This window comes from Hyperoodon ampullatus, assembly GCF_949752795.1.
Source record: "Hyperoodon ampullatus genome assembly, chromosome: 18".
NCBI classification, from domain to species: domain Eukaryota; kingdom Metazoa; phylum Chordata; class Mammalia; order Artiodactyla; family Ziphiidae; genus Hyperoodon; species Hyperoodon ampullatus.
The window spans coordinates 13,132,430-13,150,090 of NC_136931.1; the positions used below are offsets into that span (position 1 = coordinate 13,132,430).

The window sequence follows — 17,661 nt, forward strand, 5'->3', positions numbered from 1 at the left end:
AAATGGGGGGAGGTAGTTTTATTATAATTTCATATGAAACTTTTGTATTGATGTATAGCATATGTACAGAAAAGTTCACAAATCCTAGGTATATAATTCAGTCAATTAGCAATCCCAGGAAATAGACTGTTCCAAGAAATAGACTATTCCAAGAACCCTAAAAGCCCTGGGGGAGGGAGGCACATTTTAATGTATGACACATAGTAATTATTAGGTTAAATCATATGAAACTGCTGATATTTGAGCATTTTTGACCTTAAGAAAAAGTTTCACATGGTTCAGCCTAGTAAGAAGTTAAAATCAGTTATTAATAACTGGTCAGTCAGTTATTTTGTGATGAATCTAAAATAAACTTGTAAACTCTCCTTGAAGCTTGTTCATGTCCATCCCATTTACATACGGCATGGGGAAGGAATTACAGGAATGAAATATGGCCATCTTATCTTCCTCACAGAGGACAATAACAGTTTTATCCCTCGAGAAGTATTTTCTGATTCTTGGGTGTCTAGTTTCAAATGTCAAATAATATCACTTTTATTACTTTTGTCCTGGAAATGATTCCAGTGTACTAAATTTCTCTGTGCTTAAGTCTTCATTTTCAGCCCAAATTTTATCTCCTGCATACTTTTATTCTTGTTTAGATCTCTACCCCTGAGAGCTTTAAATGAGTAAGAAGAAAGGAAAAGAATATAACTGCATTAAAGTATAACAATGAAATAATTATAGAGTATTTTGGAGATTGCAGAAATATCTTCCTAGAGCCATTGGGGACTAATGCTTATTTCTCTTGTTTTTGTGTTTTTAACCTGCCCTACTTAGGTCATCTTGTTATATCACCCAAAGGTTCTCCAGATGGAATTCCAATGTTTGCTCTTAAAATTTTTTTTAATGTGAGAGATGTAAAAATAAATAAATAAAACCATTAAATTTCATAAGAAGTTAGAAGGCACAGAGAGATGCTAACATTCATTTGGTAACTGGACCATCTATTAATAGCTGATGAAATATTGTTTATTCTTAGGGTAAATCAGAAGGCCCAGGACTTTAGATAAACATCAGGCATTGCCCTGTAAACATTTAAAAAATGTTGCAGCCTTCCACATTCACTTCAGTTGACATCACTATAATAGCTTTTTTTTTTTGCGGTATGTGGGCCTCTCACTGCCGTGGCCTCTCCCGTTGCGGAGCACAGGCTCCGGACGCACAGGCTCAGCGGCCATGGCTCACGGGCCCAGCCGCTCCGTGGCACGTGGGATCTTCCCGGACCAGGGCACGAACCTGTGTCCCCTGCATCGGCAGGCGGACTCTCAACCACTGCGCCACCAGGGAAGCCCTAAAATAGCTTTAATGTAAATAACTGAGGAGGTCTTGAAGTTAATAATTTCTGACTTCCCGGAACAGTGCTGTATGCACCCGTGGTTAGCGAGAGCCCTGGGGAGCATCACCCTTCAGTTCTCTCAGGCTCTCACTTCCTCGTGGCACCACTCTGAGGATGGTCCTGCAGTCCCAAGGTCAAGACTTCAGCTTCCCTGGTGCCCCCCCAGCCACACACCAAAAACAATCCGGTGTTGAATCTCTTGAGGAACTTCTTCCTTGTTAGGAATGAGAAGCTTCTCGCACATACATATGCTTTTGAAGGGGAGGCAGAGTTCTCCACCTGTTTCCTTTTTTTTTTGGCCGCACTGGCCTGTGTGGGTCTTAGCGCAGCATGTGGGATCCTAGTTCCCGACCAGGGATGGAACCCACATCCCCTGCATTGGAAGCGTGGAGTCTTAACCTCTGGACTGCCAGGGAAGTCCCTCCACCTGTTTCTTACGATCTTATTCTTGTAAGAGAACCACAAATCTCCATCGTAGTTCCTCTGTCAGAGCTGTGTGGATGTCAGCCTCCTGATACCTTGAAATGTGTTTCAGACTAAAGGACAACAACGTTGAAGCTGTGTACGGAGTGTGATGGGTTGGGAGGGGGGTGAGGGAATCTAAACACTGCTGTGCTGAGTTTCAGATTTTTCAGTCATTCCCATCCCAATTTTGCAGTATATTATGGTACCTTTGAATCCATCAGATGTGTGGGAAGCTTTCATTTTATTCTCTATTTTTTCCCTTTTAATTTTCTTGGTGTTTTTCTTCCCTCCTCGTGGGTGTAACGTTTTCACGCACAGATGTCTCCTCGCTCTGCCCGGCGACGTTGGTCCATACAAGCAATTAACGACTTCCCGGTACTGTGCGCTGTGCAAATGCTCTCCTTAACTAATCCTGTCTCTGCCCAAAGGCCCAAGAATAAAATGCCACCTGCCTGGCTTTGAGGAACCTGAAATGACAGGCTGGCTGGTTTTCAGGAACAGCATAATCAATTTCTCACTCTTGGGAATCAGGCACCAAGGACTGCCTCCTGGTTCTATCAGTTTCAGATGGGTGAACACTGGTATCATTAAGGATTGTGAATGGCCTTCTTTGAAAATGAAGCTGAATGCTGGATTTCTTGGAAAGAACCCCAGTGATAAGCCTTTAGCTCACCTGATTTCACTTGGAGTATTTGTATAATTTCATAGAGCTTTCAAAAGCCTACCTTTGGCATGGCGGGGCAGCAGAGGAAGATATAAGAGACTTCTACCATTTTGTCTCCGTTTTTATCGTCTTGCTCGAGTTCAAAGAGGGGAGTGCCCACCTGCTTCACTGGCATGACACCGAAGCTAGATTTTAATCCTTTGGGAATTTCCTGGAACCAATTTTTTTCCTTGCCATCAGTATTTTGCATTGACAGTAAAACCTCTGCAATGGACATCTTCTCTTCCTTTTCTCTTGCTTACTCTCTCCTCTTCTGTCTTCCTCTCCCACCCGCTTTGTGTTTCAGTCGTGCCATGGTGACCTCAGGCTGTGCAAGGCAGCTTTGAGGCTTTTGTGTAAGTTTCATTTGGTGTAAAAACAAAAAAAATTTTAGGAGCATAGTCCTATAGCCTTTTTATATAAAAACCGGTTGAAATCAGGAACCTTGATTAGCAAGTTCCACTGCCGCCCAACAACCTGGGGGTGGAGCTGCCTCCGTGACCATCTTTCCTCAGAAAGCCTGTCCTACCAACCCAGCTGCTGCGTTTCCACTGATTTTTCCAGAAGTCCCTGCTCCTGCTGCTATTTAAAGAGGAACTCATTTTGACTCACTGCCCACTCTGCTGATGATTATGCATTGTCAACGGGGTTGCTGCGAAGCAGTTGGTGGCTTATTCTTGGGCTGTTTTTACATTTAACCCATTTATTGCCATCGATGTTGCCTCCGACTGTAGCAGTAACACTGGTGGTTCAGTCGCAAGCTGGCTATTGGTTGTCATTCAGTGCTCTCTGCACCAGTGCCTCCCCGCTCCCACCGCCCCTCCCTCCCCACCCCGATCCTCCCTCTCCTGTTTCCCGTAATTCCATGAACACCTTCTTGGTCTGTTCAGAGGAGCATCCCAGTCTCATCGTGTGATAACTTGTCTGTCTTGCTTTGTCTCTCCTCCCTCGATCCCTGCTCATGGAATCTGTGGGGAAGGGGTGTTTTCTATCGATGGGGCATTGAGATGACCTAAGAGAAGTGCAGAGTCCTTCACCTCCCAGAGGTACCGATTTTACTGCACGGAAACGTATCCACAGTTAAGCCCGTCAGAGTGGGACTGGAGCAATGCAGGAGGTTTTAGGGGGCTTTGGGGCCCCTGTGCCCTTTTCTCACCTGGAAAGGTCAGCCACACCTCATCCCGGTGTGTCATTGTTGTCGTCACCTGACAGGTGCTCAGACTAGGGAGGTTATTCTAAAATCTCCAGCAAGATACTAAGGCAAAGGAATCTTGGGAAGGTGTGGATGAGGTATGAACCATTTTTGTTGCCAAAACACTAGAGGAAACACTCCATGCTTCTCAGGGAGCACCTGGGTCCTAGGCCCTGACACCTGATTTGAGATCTACCACATCCTTGTTTAGGCAGCCTTGTTGGATTTGAATCCCCAGAATAATTTGCCATGAGACAGGTTTACTGAGTGACTTCCATAGCCTGAAGGGGAGACAGTTCATATTTTAAAACCATCAACCTCCAAGTTTGAAAAAAAATATTTTGTGACCCCCCGCTTAAAGATTTTTTATAATGTTTTATAGTTATTCCTTGCTGGATTAAATGAACAAAAACAGCTGTCCCTTAATTGCTTTCACACTTTGATTCTTGGTGGCAGCTATCATTAGGGTGATCCTGTGTTAGGGAATCTCCTTCTATTGTAGTCTCAAAGGCAGCTTATCGAGGTCCATAAGGCACCACCTGTACATCAGTACAGGTCAAACAGAGAAGCACCTGGAAGCCTGGTGTCTCAAGAAGCTGACAAGGAAGTCCCAGGAAATACAGACAGTGATTTCCGTAATTCTGTGAAAGGTAGTTGCAGAAAGCTGCCCAGACCACTATCTTTACATTTTCATCAAGGACTTATTGATGACTCACAGGGGCCCGTTTCTGCCAATCTCCATCACCCAAGACTGCAAATGGGAGAAGAGCCCTGAGACGTCTCTTTGGACCCCGAGTTTTCTTTTCTCTGAATGTGTCGAATCCTAACAAATCCAAAAAGGAAATTAAACGGCGTGAGGTTCAGGCTCATGAGCCCAGCCTGAAACACAGCACCTTGGTCTGAGCCTGGCGTGTTAAGCCCTGTAGCCGCAGGAGCTGCTTGCCTCTGCCTGTCATCAGCGTGTTGCTCTGGCTCAGCAGTGCTTGGCAGAGAAGTGACTTTAGAAGTGAGTAATTGTGGACAGTGGTGTGTTGGACAGCCCTCACTGGAATCAGATGATCTCCGTATATGCAGAAATGGATCTGTTTTTATATGGATCAAACTATTTACATATTAACAGGTAGCTTAGTCAGGACTTAATTTTCCCCCCTTTTTAATCTAAAATCATACTCTTAAAAGCAGGTTAACGTATGGGCTTAGCAGCCTGAGAACCTGTGTTCAAAGCTCAGCTCTTAGGAATGTGGCCTTGAGTAAGCTCACATCCTCATTGGTGAAGTCCGGGGCGTCTCTCATTTCCTGAATACAGGCTCCTCTCTGGCCATTGTAGAGAAGGCTCTGGGGAAATATGATAGTTGCTCATGATCTTCTTCCACATCCATTACCCAGGTCCCTCTGCTCAAGTATTTTTGACATTCTGAAAATGATCCTTTTTAGAAATATTTCAAGTCTGCTAGGAAAAACATTCTGACATGAGCTAGTCTATTTGCAAATGAACCACTTTGGGCACATGGGCCTTAATATTATGCTTTCATTGGTTTTGCTGAAAAAGTCAGGCGATTGTGGATGTTTCCAGTGTGGTCTGAAAGCTGTAGACCCCATCCCTCACGAGGCGTCCAGTGGTTTCCACTGTGCAGTTAAACGGATCTGTTGTGAATTGCTCAATTGTTGAAGGGCTTCTTATTTTCTCTTTGTAATAAGGAGCCAGAGTCAGTGCCTGGAACTGTTTTAGAAGCCTTTCAACCAACCTGGAAGACCCAATTAGATGGATCCTATTTGATTCCAGATGGAATCTTTTGAATGTAGATCTTTTCTTTCTGCCTTTAAAAAAAAAATCCAGTACCCTAAATCTCATTGGAGATGACGAATTATGTGGGGCCTTGTGGGTATGTCATTTCCCGGGATTCTTAAACTCCCAGAAGTCTGGATGAAAGTCACAGTGGAGTGAGTTTATGGACTTATGCCCTCTGTGTTCTAGTTAACCATGTTGTGCCGTCCCATCACTGCAGGGTCGGTGCATGCTGAGTTACTCTCTGTAAAACCAGTCCTAGTGCTCAGGGCACGTGTGACAGTACAGTCTAATGTCGGTAAACGCTGCCTGGCTCCAGTCCATCCTGACAGGCCATTTTTCTCGTTAACACACTCGCCCCTTACTTGCACCCACATCACAGTTCTTCTTTAGAAAATAACCAAGGCCAGCAGAGAATTGAAGGGCTACTAGCCCCAAAGAATAGATGCAGTTTCCTCTTGTGTTGCAGAATAATGACTTGTGTATGGATACATAGTAACTGAACTGCTTCTAAGACCAAATAGGTTAAGGTTCCAAATTGATAGCATATGTATTTACAAACGATGATGAACAATTCAAATACTTTAGCTGAACATCTACATTTACCTGCCATGCACTGAGTCCTGGTGTCCTGGGTTTAGCAGGTTCCATGCCACTTACTAATCCTATAGGAAGTGATGTGCGTTGGACAACTTTGGGGGTTAGATGGGACGTGAACGGTCAGAAATGCCTGGATATAGACCATGACTGATTTATGGAAGAGTGATTGTATCAAAATCACTGGTGGAAAATGAATTTATCTATCTATGAACCATCTAAATAATAAAATACTCTACATGCCCGAGAGTTTATGGACATTTATAATAATTACAGATTTTTAAATTGCACTTTTTCAGTTGACACTTTGCAGTCTCACCTTTTCATTGTCCCCTGATTAACCTTGTGAGATTGGAACCACAGAGCTTATCATGAGCCCAGAGTTACCAGTGAGCAAAGAGAGAGTGACACAAGCCTGAATTCACCGCAAAAAAGGAAGGTGCCTGGGGTCACATTGAGCCAGGGCATGTGTTAAAGAGACCAGTAAGACTTGATTTTCTGACTCCACATTACAGGGCCCTTTCACTGGCTCCTTTTGCCTCCTTTGTTAATAAATATGTCACTTCCCTCCTGAGTTGAATCACTTTGGTGACCCCCTTTCTAACTTCTGGCAATAAAATAAAATAGAATATTGCTCCCTTGGCTGGTCGTCATTTTGAAGATACCAGATGGGGCTACACTCTCATAATTCTCATTTTCCAGGACATCTCTCATTTCCCACATACAGGCTCCTCTGTAGCCATTTGTAGGGAAGGCTCTGGGGAAATAGGATAATTGCTTATGATCTTCCACATCCATTACCCAGGTCCCTCTGCTCAGGTATTTTTGACATTCTAAATGATCACTTTTAGAAATAATTCAAATCTGCTAGGGAAGACAGGGTAATTTTTCTTGAGCTGCTCAGTTTCTGTGTCTGCCTCCCATAGATGAAAGTTTGCAGATCCCACACTGCTGTGTCTGAATTAAATTTCAACAAATCCAATTTAAATTGTCTGAAAAGGAAAGAAAAAAAAAAAAACTTTGATGAGTTTCAAGCAAGAATTTTGAACCTAGGGCTGAACCCAACCTTAAAAGTTGCTCTTCTCCCACATTTTTGTGGTCTTTACTAACTTATTTACTTGCTGTTCTTTCTTTTTAAAATTCTGGCTTCAAGGTGTTTTTGAGCACCTGCAGAATGTATATAGCACTGCAGTAGGTGCTTATTTTCCTCTTAGGATTCTGGGCCATGAGCTCAATGCCCTTTGTCATCCTTTTATTTTCTACAGATGCTGATTCATATAATTGTGGGCATGATGTAATGCAAGGTCTCTGCAAATTACCAATGACCCAACTATGGTGTGCTCTGCAAATGTAGGTTTCCATTCATTGAAGTCCCCATTAGTTATATCTTGTCATTTCCCCCAGAAATCAAGGAGATGGAAAAGTAAGCGTGAGGGATCGGACTCTGGGAATCGACCAATCAAGGCTGCTGGGAAAGTGATCATTCAGGATATTGCCTGCCTTCTTCCTGTTCACAAGTCATTGGGAGAACTATACATGTAAGTTCAGAATTTCAACTATGCCGTGCTTCCCACTTAGACATGAATATCAAAGTTGTTTATTTTATCTTATTTTATTTTTTGGCCGTGCCTTGCGGGATCTCAGTTCCCTGACGAGGGATTGAGCCCAGGCAGTTGAAAGCCTGGAATCCTAATCACTAGGCCACCAGGGAACTCCCTGTTTTAGTTTTTGAGATACTGGAATCCTTTTTAGGAGAGACCCAGTGCATTAGCTTTCTTCTGCTGCATAGAAAATTACCACAGACCTAGCGTTTAAACAACACACATTTATTATCTCCAAGTTTCTCTGGGTCAGGAGTCTGGGCATGGCTTACCTGGGTCCTTGCTCTGGTCTCCCCAGGCTGAAATTATGAAGTCAGCCGGGTGGTGGTCTTAACCAATGCTCAGGGTCCTCTTCCAGACTCATTCAGGTTGTTAGCAGAATTCAGTTCCTTGCAGCCGGAGAACTCAGGGAATTTCATCTTCTCCAAGACCAGCAGGAGTGTCTCACTGATGCTTCACTGTCTTTCTAAGGTCTCATCTGATTAGGTCAGGCCCACCCAGGAGAATCTCTCTTTTGACAATTATGGGAGTGATATGTCATCAGTACTGACTGGTCTTGACCCCGTTTAAAGGGAGGGTTTATACAAGGCATGTACAGCAGGGGCTAGCAATCTTGGGCACAGTCTCAGAATTCTGCCTCCTGTCCTTAATATGTAAAACAGTTTAAAAGCAGAGCCACTTTGGTTGAAGGGAGCTGGGAGGTGGGTGACAGGCACACAGAAGCTGCTGACCTGTGGTTCCCCTTCTTCCTGAACTTGAACACATAATAAAAAATATTTATTTTGTCGTTTATGTACAGCACATTACTCCTTGTTAGAAACTACGGTCAGCATTATGCATATCTAAATCAATTTTTATTCAACCCTTAAGCCTGGGGAACTCCCCAGAAAAGCTAGCTGGCACATTGTTCTTTGAACCTGGCCTCCTTTCCTGACTTCAAAGAGGTAAGCAATTTCACCTTCCCCAGGCCTGAACTCACAGTGTAACGTCAGCTGTAGGTAAGCTTTTTCTCCATGTTACGTAGAAAGGGAGCTTACGGCCAATACGAATAAAACATTTTGAGTGACAACCAAAGAGGCAGTTTTTAGTTTATTTGTTAAACCAGGAGTAATTGATTTAGAAGTCAACTGGAAAGAAACTTTTTAATTCTTCTTAAATTTCAGATTGAATGTGAATGATATTCAAGAAACATGTCAGAAGAATGCCACTTCTGCCTTGCTTGTTGGAAGGAAGGATCTCGTCCAGGTATTTTCCATTCTTTTTGTTGGAGATCTGGATTCTTCTCTTGGAGCAGGTTCTTTTCACTTTACTGTTTTGGTTTAGTGACATTTCAAGGTGTACCTCCTATTTTGTCATTTCTTTCCCATTTTCTTTGCCAAACTATAGGGCTAGAGCAGCTTTTAGATCCCTTGGATGTTTTTCTTATTAGTGCTTAGTTGAGGAAGTCCTAAAGCATTTACTAAGTGTTTTTATAACATCTCTTTTCTATTCTAGGGCAGGGTGATTGTTAATATGTAAATTTGGGTGTCTTTATCTTTGCCATTTACACCCTCAGTTCTGTTTTGTTTGTTTTTTACTTTTAAAAATGCTTCATTTCATAAAAGGTTTACCAAGGCATTCCTTAAGATAGAGACATGTTCAGTTTTAAAACAAGGTGTAATATTACAAGAATTAAAATTTCCTTCATCTTTGCAGAAACACGTCAATGCTTAAGCAAGTTGCTCCTATATTGGTGAGGTTTTTTGTTTATTTATTTATTTATTTATTTTTGTTTGTTTGGCCGTGCCACGCAACTTGCGGGATCTTAGTTCCCTGACCAGGGATCGAACCTGGGCCCTCGGCAGTGAAAGTGCGGATTCCCAACCACTGGACCGCCAGGGAATTCCTGGTGTTTTTTTTTTAAACTGTTTTATTGAGATTGTAGTCCATAGACCATGCAATTTACACATTTAAGATGTACCATTCAGTGGCTTTTAGTATATTCACAGCATTTTGCAATCATCACCATAAGCAATTTTGGAACATTTCCTTTACCCTGTAAAGGCACCCCACACCCCTTACTTGTCACTGCTCAAGCCCCTCTTCCCCCATCCAGCCCTTGCCAACCACTAATCTATGTTCTGTCTCTATTGCATCTTTTATTCTTTAGTGTGAGGATTAGATTGAGCAATGGAAACTATGAGCTGCTGTCCTATCTACTCAGTTTTTTCCTTGTAACCCTCCAAATGACCCAGAGCTAAGGCCTCCCCTTGATTTTTATCTGATTGAAAAATCCCTAAGATTTCCTTTTCTCTCCTAGTAAACACCGTCAAGTCTCTGCTGCAAACCCTTTTAAGTAAAACTTAGAGTCATGGATTTAATCTTTTTCTCTAAGGACCCAGCCACCTAAAATTCTGCAAACACTGAGAAGGCAAAACAAAGTAGTGGAAATAGTGGGGAATTTCTAACAGGAGGCGTCAGCCCGACTCCACTCCCTAGTGGTGTAACAGTGGGCCATGTATTTCCGACTCTCTCAGCCTCTGTGTGTTGGTCAAATGAGACCCACAAGAATAATTGCCTCATAGGGTTGATGAGAAGATTGGTTCACGTTCTGAAAAAACATTCTCTGAGGAAAAATTACTTCCTAAAGGTTTTTTTTCTTTTTCTTTTAAGTTTTTAGGACTTTTATGGCAGGGTTGATTTGGAAGTTCAGGCTAGTCCGAGTGAAGTGGAAAGACCCTTCTCTGGGGTTCAGACATACCTGGGTTTACATCTGGGCTCCGTCCCTTTCATGTTGTGTGATCCTAGGCAGCTACCTAATCATTCTGAACTTCAGTTTCCTCACCTATAAAATAGGAACAATACTTCTGAGGTCCTTATGAGAACTAAATAAGGTAATATGCATACAATTTCCATACCTGTATCTGGTAGATGTAAATACCCAGTATGTGGCAAATTATTGCTGCTGTTCTTGCAATTGCAGTCATCATTGTGGTGTGGTCTTCCTTAATGGACTGGAAATGACATCAGTGCAAATGCTTGGAGAATTTTTTTTGTTGTTCTTTTTGCACATATTGAAGATGATGTGTCTCCTGTTTTGCAAAGAGTTACAGGAATAAACCTGTCAACTATTTCTGTTGAAGGCACTTGGGAAACGTGTATTACAAGTGAGGAAATAATGGACCCAAGTTGTCAGCCAGGGTAGTAAACATCCTTTCCTATCCCAGAAACCTATGAACTTCTTCCAGCAACCATCCAGGTGGTCCATTGATCATAGAAATGAATGTTTTTCTTTTGAACCAATACTCGTGGGGGTTATTTAAGTATACTGGAGCCACACGATTGCATTGATTTTTTTTTAACATATCTGATGTGTTTCTATACCTGTTTTTCAGTATTTTTATTTGCTTATTCTTTTTTTCTTCTATTTTAAACTCCTTGATTCAAAGTCTGTATCTTCTTCCTTTCGGGTTTTTCTCAGAGTCTAGTAGTGTTTTCCAGTTGGTGGGCGTACAGTGATGTATTGCTAGTAAGAAAGATTTCCCAAAAATAATATTCCATTAAAAATTTTATTTATTTATTTATTTGGCTGCGCTGCGTCTTAGTTGCGGCGTGTGGGATCTTTTAGTAGCAGCATGCGGGCTGCTTAGTTGCAGCATGTGGGCTCTTAGTTGTGGTACACGTGTGGGATCTAGTTCCCTGACCAGGGATTGAACCTGGGCCCCCTGCATTAGGAATGCAGAGTCTTAACCTCTGGACCACCAGGGAAGTCCCCAGTATTCCATTTTTAAAGGTATAGAGGGGAGGGGACTCTGTTGATGGTGTGATGTATTTATATTTAGCATGTGCTAAATCTTGGATTTAATAGACACATCATGGACATTAGTTTCTGCTTGAGGACTCCAAGCCCCGTGAGGTTTCAAGTTTGGGGATATTCCTCAGATTTGATGTCAACAAAAAGAAAGCCGAGTCTATTTTTTCTTGGCCTATTTTTCTGTAACTTCAGAGAGTATACTGAAACTTTTGTAATGGAAGGTTTTTCATTATTTGGGCAAAGGACAATCTTAAGTGTGATACCGAATGCATTTTTTTCTCCCTGCCAGTTCACTAATGAAGCAGCAGAAAAAGTCACATGAGTCAGTGGTTAAATAGACCATCCAGGGAAGTTGTTGCATGGTGTCATTCCTCTGTCGTCAGCTTCATAAAAGTTTTGAAGGCTAGTGTTCCTCAAATGTTCATACAAGTCCCCCGAGAATCTTGCTAAAATGCAAATTCTGCTTCAGTAGGTCTGGAGTTGGGTGTCAGACTCTGCATTTCAGTAAGCTCCCAGCTTTGGCCGCCCCCAGAATAGCAAGGCTTTAGGCTGTGTGTGGAGGAGGAGGTGGGGTTCTTTCATGGTTCGCGGTCCTGTGTTCACCAGTCTGAGTGTGGGTATTTCTCTTTGATCTGTCCAGGTTTGGTCACTGGCTACAGTAGCTACGGATCTTTGCCTTGGTCCGAAGTCTGACCCAGATTTGGAAACACCCTGGGCTCGACATCCATTTGGGCGACAGCTACTGGAGTCTCTGTAGGTTTTGAGAGCTAAAAGTGAGGAAAATGAGTGATGTCAATTTTAGGTCTATAAACACTTTCAGTGTTTTTGTCTAAGAGAAAAGTGCAAAGGCCTGAGGCATGAGAAGAGGAAGTGAGACCTTCCCTTTTAGGGCTGCTATAATTTCTGTGCAGAATTCACTTCTTAGAGCAGAAGAAATTTTATAGTATTTGTCATTTATAACAAGGATTTGGGACTCATGTGTCCTTGAGAGAGTTATGCTTTGGCCCAGAAGTACATCAGTCTGAACACAGGAGTTTGAGTTCTTGAGGTAGAAAGTTTCTTGGGTGCTATAGAATCTCGCCCCTGAGAGCAGGTTAGAGAATTGCACGTTGGCCTTCGTGTTTTCCAAAGGCCACGATGCATTCACCCTGTTAGACAGTTTATGAAAACCTTGAGTTTGTGTTTGATTTATTGCACTGAAATGTGGCAAACTGGAAATACAGTGTGCAAAATGATTCACAGCCAGGAAAAACCACTTGAGGCTCCAAGACAGGGAGGCCCAGGTCCTGACAGAGAGATGGAAAAGCTCTCCTTCCTTCAGGTGGAGGTTTGCTTTACCTACTTGTTGAGGCCGGACCTGGGACACGTGCTCATGCTTCAGGTTGCTCATGGTGCTTGTTCTACCTACTTCATATGAGGCTCATGAGATAGTGTGAAAACACCTTAAAACTATTAGACATTGCTTGGTAGGAAAGTATCAATATTATTGCATCACCAAGGCCAAGTCCCTGGGATCTCTACCTCACATTCTGTCTAGCGCAGTTGTACTGAAAGGAGCAAAGGGGATGTGAGGACCTAAAAGGTAAAACTATCCCCTGCTGTTCTTACTTAATAGCTCAGACTCCTAATGCCACCTCCCGAGTCTGTGACCTGCTCCCCATACTGTGGTGGCACCGTGCTCTCTGAGCACCTCCATGTAGCCTTAGGTCATATGAATGGAGGACATAGAAACCCCCCAGGAAGCAGTGTGATGCCTCCTTGGAGTTGGAGAGGCCGAGAGAGCATGTATGGCCTCACTCAGATGTGGGTTGAGTCTCCTTAATTCTTGAAGAAGCTCCATTCAAGTCTGAGCCCAGGCCTGGCTGCCAGCTAGGAGCTTTCAGATTGGTTATATCTAGGTCACGTGTAATACTCAGATACATGTTATTCCAAAACAAATTGAGCCAAACTCAGAGTCGATCATGCCCCTGGATCTGCAGGAAGCCCTCGGTCCTGATGGGGGCTTTGGAGGCAGAATCAAGAATTCTCCCTTCCTTTATGGTTTATCACAGGATATAGTTCCCTGTGCTATACAGTAGGATACCCATTCTATATAAATGATAATGGAAAAGAGTATGAAAAAGAATGTGTATATATATATATATATATATATGTATAACTGAAGAACTTGGCTGTACAGTAGAAATTAACACAACACTGTAAATCAACTAAACTTCAATAATATAAATGAAAAAAAAATTCTGCCTTCCTACCCCGATGGCGACAGCCCACCGCTGTCGTGACATTCATTCTTCCCCCTGCCTTTCTCATGACTTCTCCTCTCCTGCCCCCTTTCTCTCCAGGCTGGCTCATTACTGCCGGCTCCGGGACGTGCAGACGTTGGCTATGCTCTGCAGTGTGTTTGAAGCCCAGTCTCGGCCGCAGGGGATACCAAACCCCTTCGGGCCTTTTCCCAGCCGCTCATCTAACCTTGTGGTGTCCCACAGTCGATACGTAAGTTGGAGGTTTCCTGGTGTGAGTTTGACTTTTCCCAGAGGTCGCCGTCATGGGGACCAGCGCTCTCATGCTGCTCCTGTTTGCTCTGCAGCCCAGCTTTACATCCTCTGGTTCCTGCTCAAGTATGTCCGACCCAGGATTCAACACTGGTGGCTGGAACATAGGTTGGTATAGCGTTAGCCCACGCTCGGTTTTTGTTTTTGTTTTTGTTTTTTTAAACATCTTTATTGGAGTATAATTGCTTTACAGTGGTGTGTTAGTTTCCATGCTGGGTTTTTATACTCTAAATGTGGTGTGCGATTTAATATGTAATCTTTACTTGATGAATACTCTCCATATTTTTCCTTGTTTCTCATTGCCCCACACACACACAGTGCGCTGCAAAGCTTGCAGGATCTTAGTTCATCTTAGTTCCCCGACCAGGGATTGAACCTGGGCCCGCTGCAGTGGAAGCTTGGAGTCTTAACCACTGGACCACCAGGGAATTCCCCCTTTGCCCTTTTTTAAAAAAAATTAATTAACTTATTAATTTATTTATGGCTGTGTTGGGTCTTCGTTGCTGCACGCAGGCTTCCTCTAGTTGCGGCGAGCAGGAGCTACTCTTTTGCGGTGCATGGACTTCTCATTGTGGTGCCTTCTCTTGTTGCGGAGCATGGGCTCTAGGTGCACGGGCTTCAGTAGTTGTGGTTCATGGGCTCTAGAGCGCAGGCTCAGTAGTTGTGGCGCACAGGCCTAGTTGCTCCGCGGCATGTGGGATCTTCCCAGACCAGGACTCAAACCTGTGTTCCCTGCATTGGCAGGCAGATTCTTAACCACTGCACCACAGGGAAGCACCCCCCTCGTTGCCCTTTAAATTGAGTATGATGGGGATACTGTAGTCAGCAAGGTCTGGGCTTTTCGTGTTTGAACAGGCTGGTTTCTGGTCGCTCTGCCTTGCTGGGTTGCTTTCCATCTTGTAACCTTAAGAAACTGACAGTGGGACTTCCCAGTGTCCCCCCGCCAAATGCTAACCCTTATCCTTTCTCCTGCACAAGCCCCTTTCCCGATCATCTGCCACTTCCTGTTACCTCCCTCTCCCCACGTACCTCCTTCAGGGTAGAGAAATAAAGCTGAGCCTGGTTCCAGCTGGCCGTAAAGGTCTATTTAACGAGGAAGTGTATTTGTGTTTTCTGGATTTTTTAAATTTCTTTTTAAAAATGATCTTAGTTTTGTTGATTGCAAAAGTACTATTTGCCCAGTGAAGAAAAACAAAACAAAAAGCATTAGTGGAGAAAATAGTAATCATTGATTCCCCCACCTAGAAATAACATATGTTAACATTCCAGAACATTTTCTTCCAATCTTCGTGTGTGTGTGGGGGTCATTCTCTATTTGTGGTTTTTGTGTTCCATTTTTGATTTTGTCATGAGCATTTTCTCATGTCATTTAAAGAGTTTTTATAAGTAATGCCTGCCTAATAGTCTACACCATCTCTACCATAATTTGCTTATTCATTTTGTGGGTACTTAATTATCAAGTTACCTTAATAGTAAACACCTAGACAAAAAGGTAAGGCTAGGAAAGTGTTCTGTTTAGTTCCATTTCTCAGGATCTTCAACTTAGCTTATCTTTCTTCCAGGGAGTCAATTGGACACATGTGCATTATGAGAGTTTTCTGGTATTTCCCGTGCCTTCTCTGATTTTCATCTTCTCTTCCCATTTGATTTTTTTCAGTGGGAAGAGAGACAGAACACATATGTTCACCCTGGGGAGAGTCCTCACCAGAAGAAATCCGATTTGGGAGTCTGACCTACAGTGATCCTCGTGAGCGAGAGCGTGACCAGCACGATAAAAATAAAAGGTAATGACCTTGGCAGGTGGGAGCTGCAATTTCATGACGCTTAGATTCTCCAAAATCAGGACTCTTAGCGTATTATGTGTCATTTGTTATATTAAGTGCTGTTTGGCCTTGAGCTTGTTTCTCTTAAAGGAATTGACCAGAATTTTGAATTTGATCCAGGCTTCTGGACCCCGCCAACACCCAGCAATTTGATGACTTTAAGAAATGCTACGGAGAAATCCTCTACCGCTGGGGTCTGAGGGAGAAACGAGCTGAAGTGCTGAAGTTTGTTTCCTGTCCTCCTGATCCTCACAAAGGAATCGGTGAATAAGAATTTCTTTCTCTTCCCGTCACTCTCTGAAAAGTCCTATAATTTAATGTGCCCATAACATAATACTTGGAATGAAGTTCCAGTTTCTCATCTATAAGCAGAAATTTCTGAAGCATTTTGAGTCTGTTTCAAGCTTCTGAAAACCCTGGCATTTCATGAGGTGATTACATTTTTATTGTAACGGAAGAGGTTTTCTATACAATCCTCAGATATTGATTGGAAGTAGGGATATTTATTCAGTGATTCAACTAATGTTTATCAAATTCCTCTTAGTCACAGTGCTAGCACACTCACTCCTTCCCGTGGTGGAATGCACAGACCGGTGGGAGAGGAAAATATAATTACAAATTGTGATCAGTATTTACGAGCAAACAAAAGGGGTGTTGGGGCAGGGAAGCAAGGGGGGAGACTCTTAGAAGACATGTCGAGCTGTATCGGGAAGGCTCTCTGAGGAGCTGCGGTTTGCAGGATGGGGTGGAGCCACACGTGCAGCGAGAGAGCAGCACGACGGGCATCCCATGCAGAGGGAGCGGGTCCATGGGGGAAATAACTTGTTATTCTAAACAAGTGGAGGAAGACCCGTGTGGCTAGAACATAATGAGCGAAAAGAGTGCTGTAAAATGAGACAGTAGGATAGTCAGACTTGAGAGTCATGGTAAAGAATTTGGATTATATTCTAAGTCCAATGGTGAGCTTCGAAGGACATTAACAGGTAAGTTATATGACTTCCCTGGTGGTCCAGTGCTTAGGACTCTGTGCTTTCACTGCCATGGGCCCGGGTTCGATCCCTGGTCAGGGAACTAAGATCCCGCAAGCCGCGTGGTGAGGCCAAAAAAAAAAACATAAGTGATGTGCTCTGGTTTCCCTTGTAAGAGGATCCCTTTGGCTGTTATAGGAAGAAAGGGCTGGAGGAGGATAGAAGCAGAGGTAGGAAGGCCATTTGAAGATTCTTAGATAGTCAGAGAGAGATGGATGGCCTAGTCTCGGGGTGACAGCAGTGGAGGTGGAGAGAGATGAGTGGAGTAAAAATGTATTTTAGAGGTAGACTCAGTATGACTTACTAACAGGTTGGGTATGGGCTTGAGGAGAAGAGGCAAAGCTTAGATGATTCCCAAGTTTCCAGCTCAAGCAACTGGGTAGGTGGTGTTGCCATATTCTACGATAGAAAAGACTGGAAGAACATTGAAAACTCAGTGTGGAACAGTTGGAAATGTTGGTGAGGTTCAGACTGTAGAAATCATGCAGGCAGTTGGATGTGAGTCTGGAGCTTAAAGGACAGTTCAGGGCTGAAACTAGGAATGTGGGAATCTTCACCATGTCGGTGGTGTTCAAGCTGTGAGAGTTGAGTGCATTTACCTGGGAGCTGGGGGGTGGGGAGGAAGAGGATGGGAGGAGCAAATAAGAGAGCCCACTTACTCTGGGCCTTGAGAGAAACCAGTACTTGGAGACTGAGTCTTGGAGGAAGAACCAGAAACAGAGACTTAGAATGAGATACCAGTG

At 43.3% G+C, this 17,661-nt stretch overlaps 1 protein-coding gene across 2 annotated transcripts in view; it reads left to right on the forward strand.

The window, feature by feature from the left end:
• Positions 1-17,661, forward strand: part of WDR59 (WD repeat domain 59) — a gene marked incomplete at its 5' end in the record, with an annotated part of 88,776 nt that overhangs the window by 61,548 nt on the left and 9,567 nt on the right. The window contains 8 exons of one of the 2 annotated variants that reach the window (XM_079722954.1): positions 2,162-2,218; positions 7,526-7,659; positions 8,886-8,967; positions 12,156-12,268; positions 13,858-14,008; positions 14,103-14,175; positions 15,725-15,851; positions 16,011-16,153. In XM_079722954.1, the coding sequence (XP_079579080.1) occupies positions 2,162-2,218; positions 7,526-7,659; positions 8,886-8,967; positions 12,156-12,268; positions 13,858-14,008; positions 14,103-14,175; positions 15,725-15,851; positions 16,011-16,153 (880 nt within the window). The remainder of the gene's footprint in view (positions 1-2,161; positions 2,219-7,525; positions 7,660-8,885; positions 8,968-12,155; positions 12,269-13,857; positions 14,009-14,102; positions 14,176-15,724; positions 15,852-16,010; positions 16,154-17,661) is intronic. The other variant, XM_079722955.1, reaches the window with a different exon arrangement.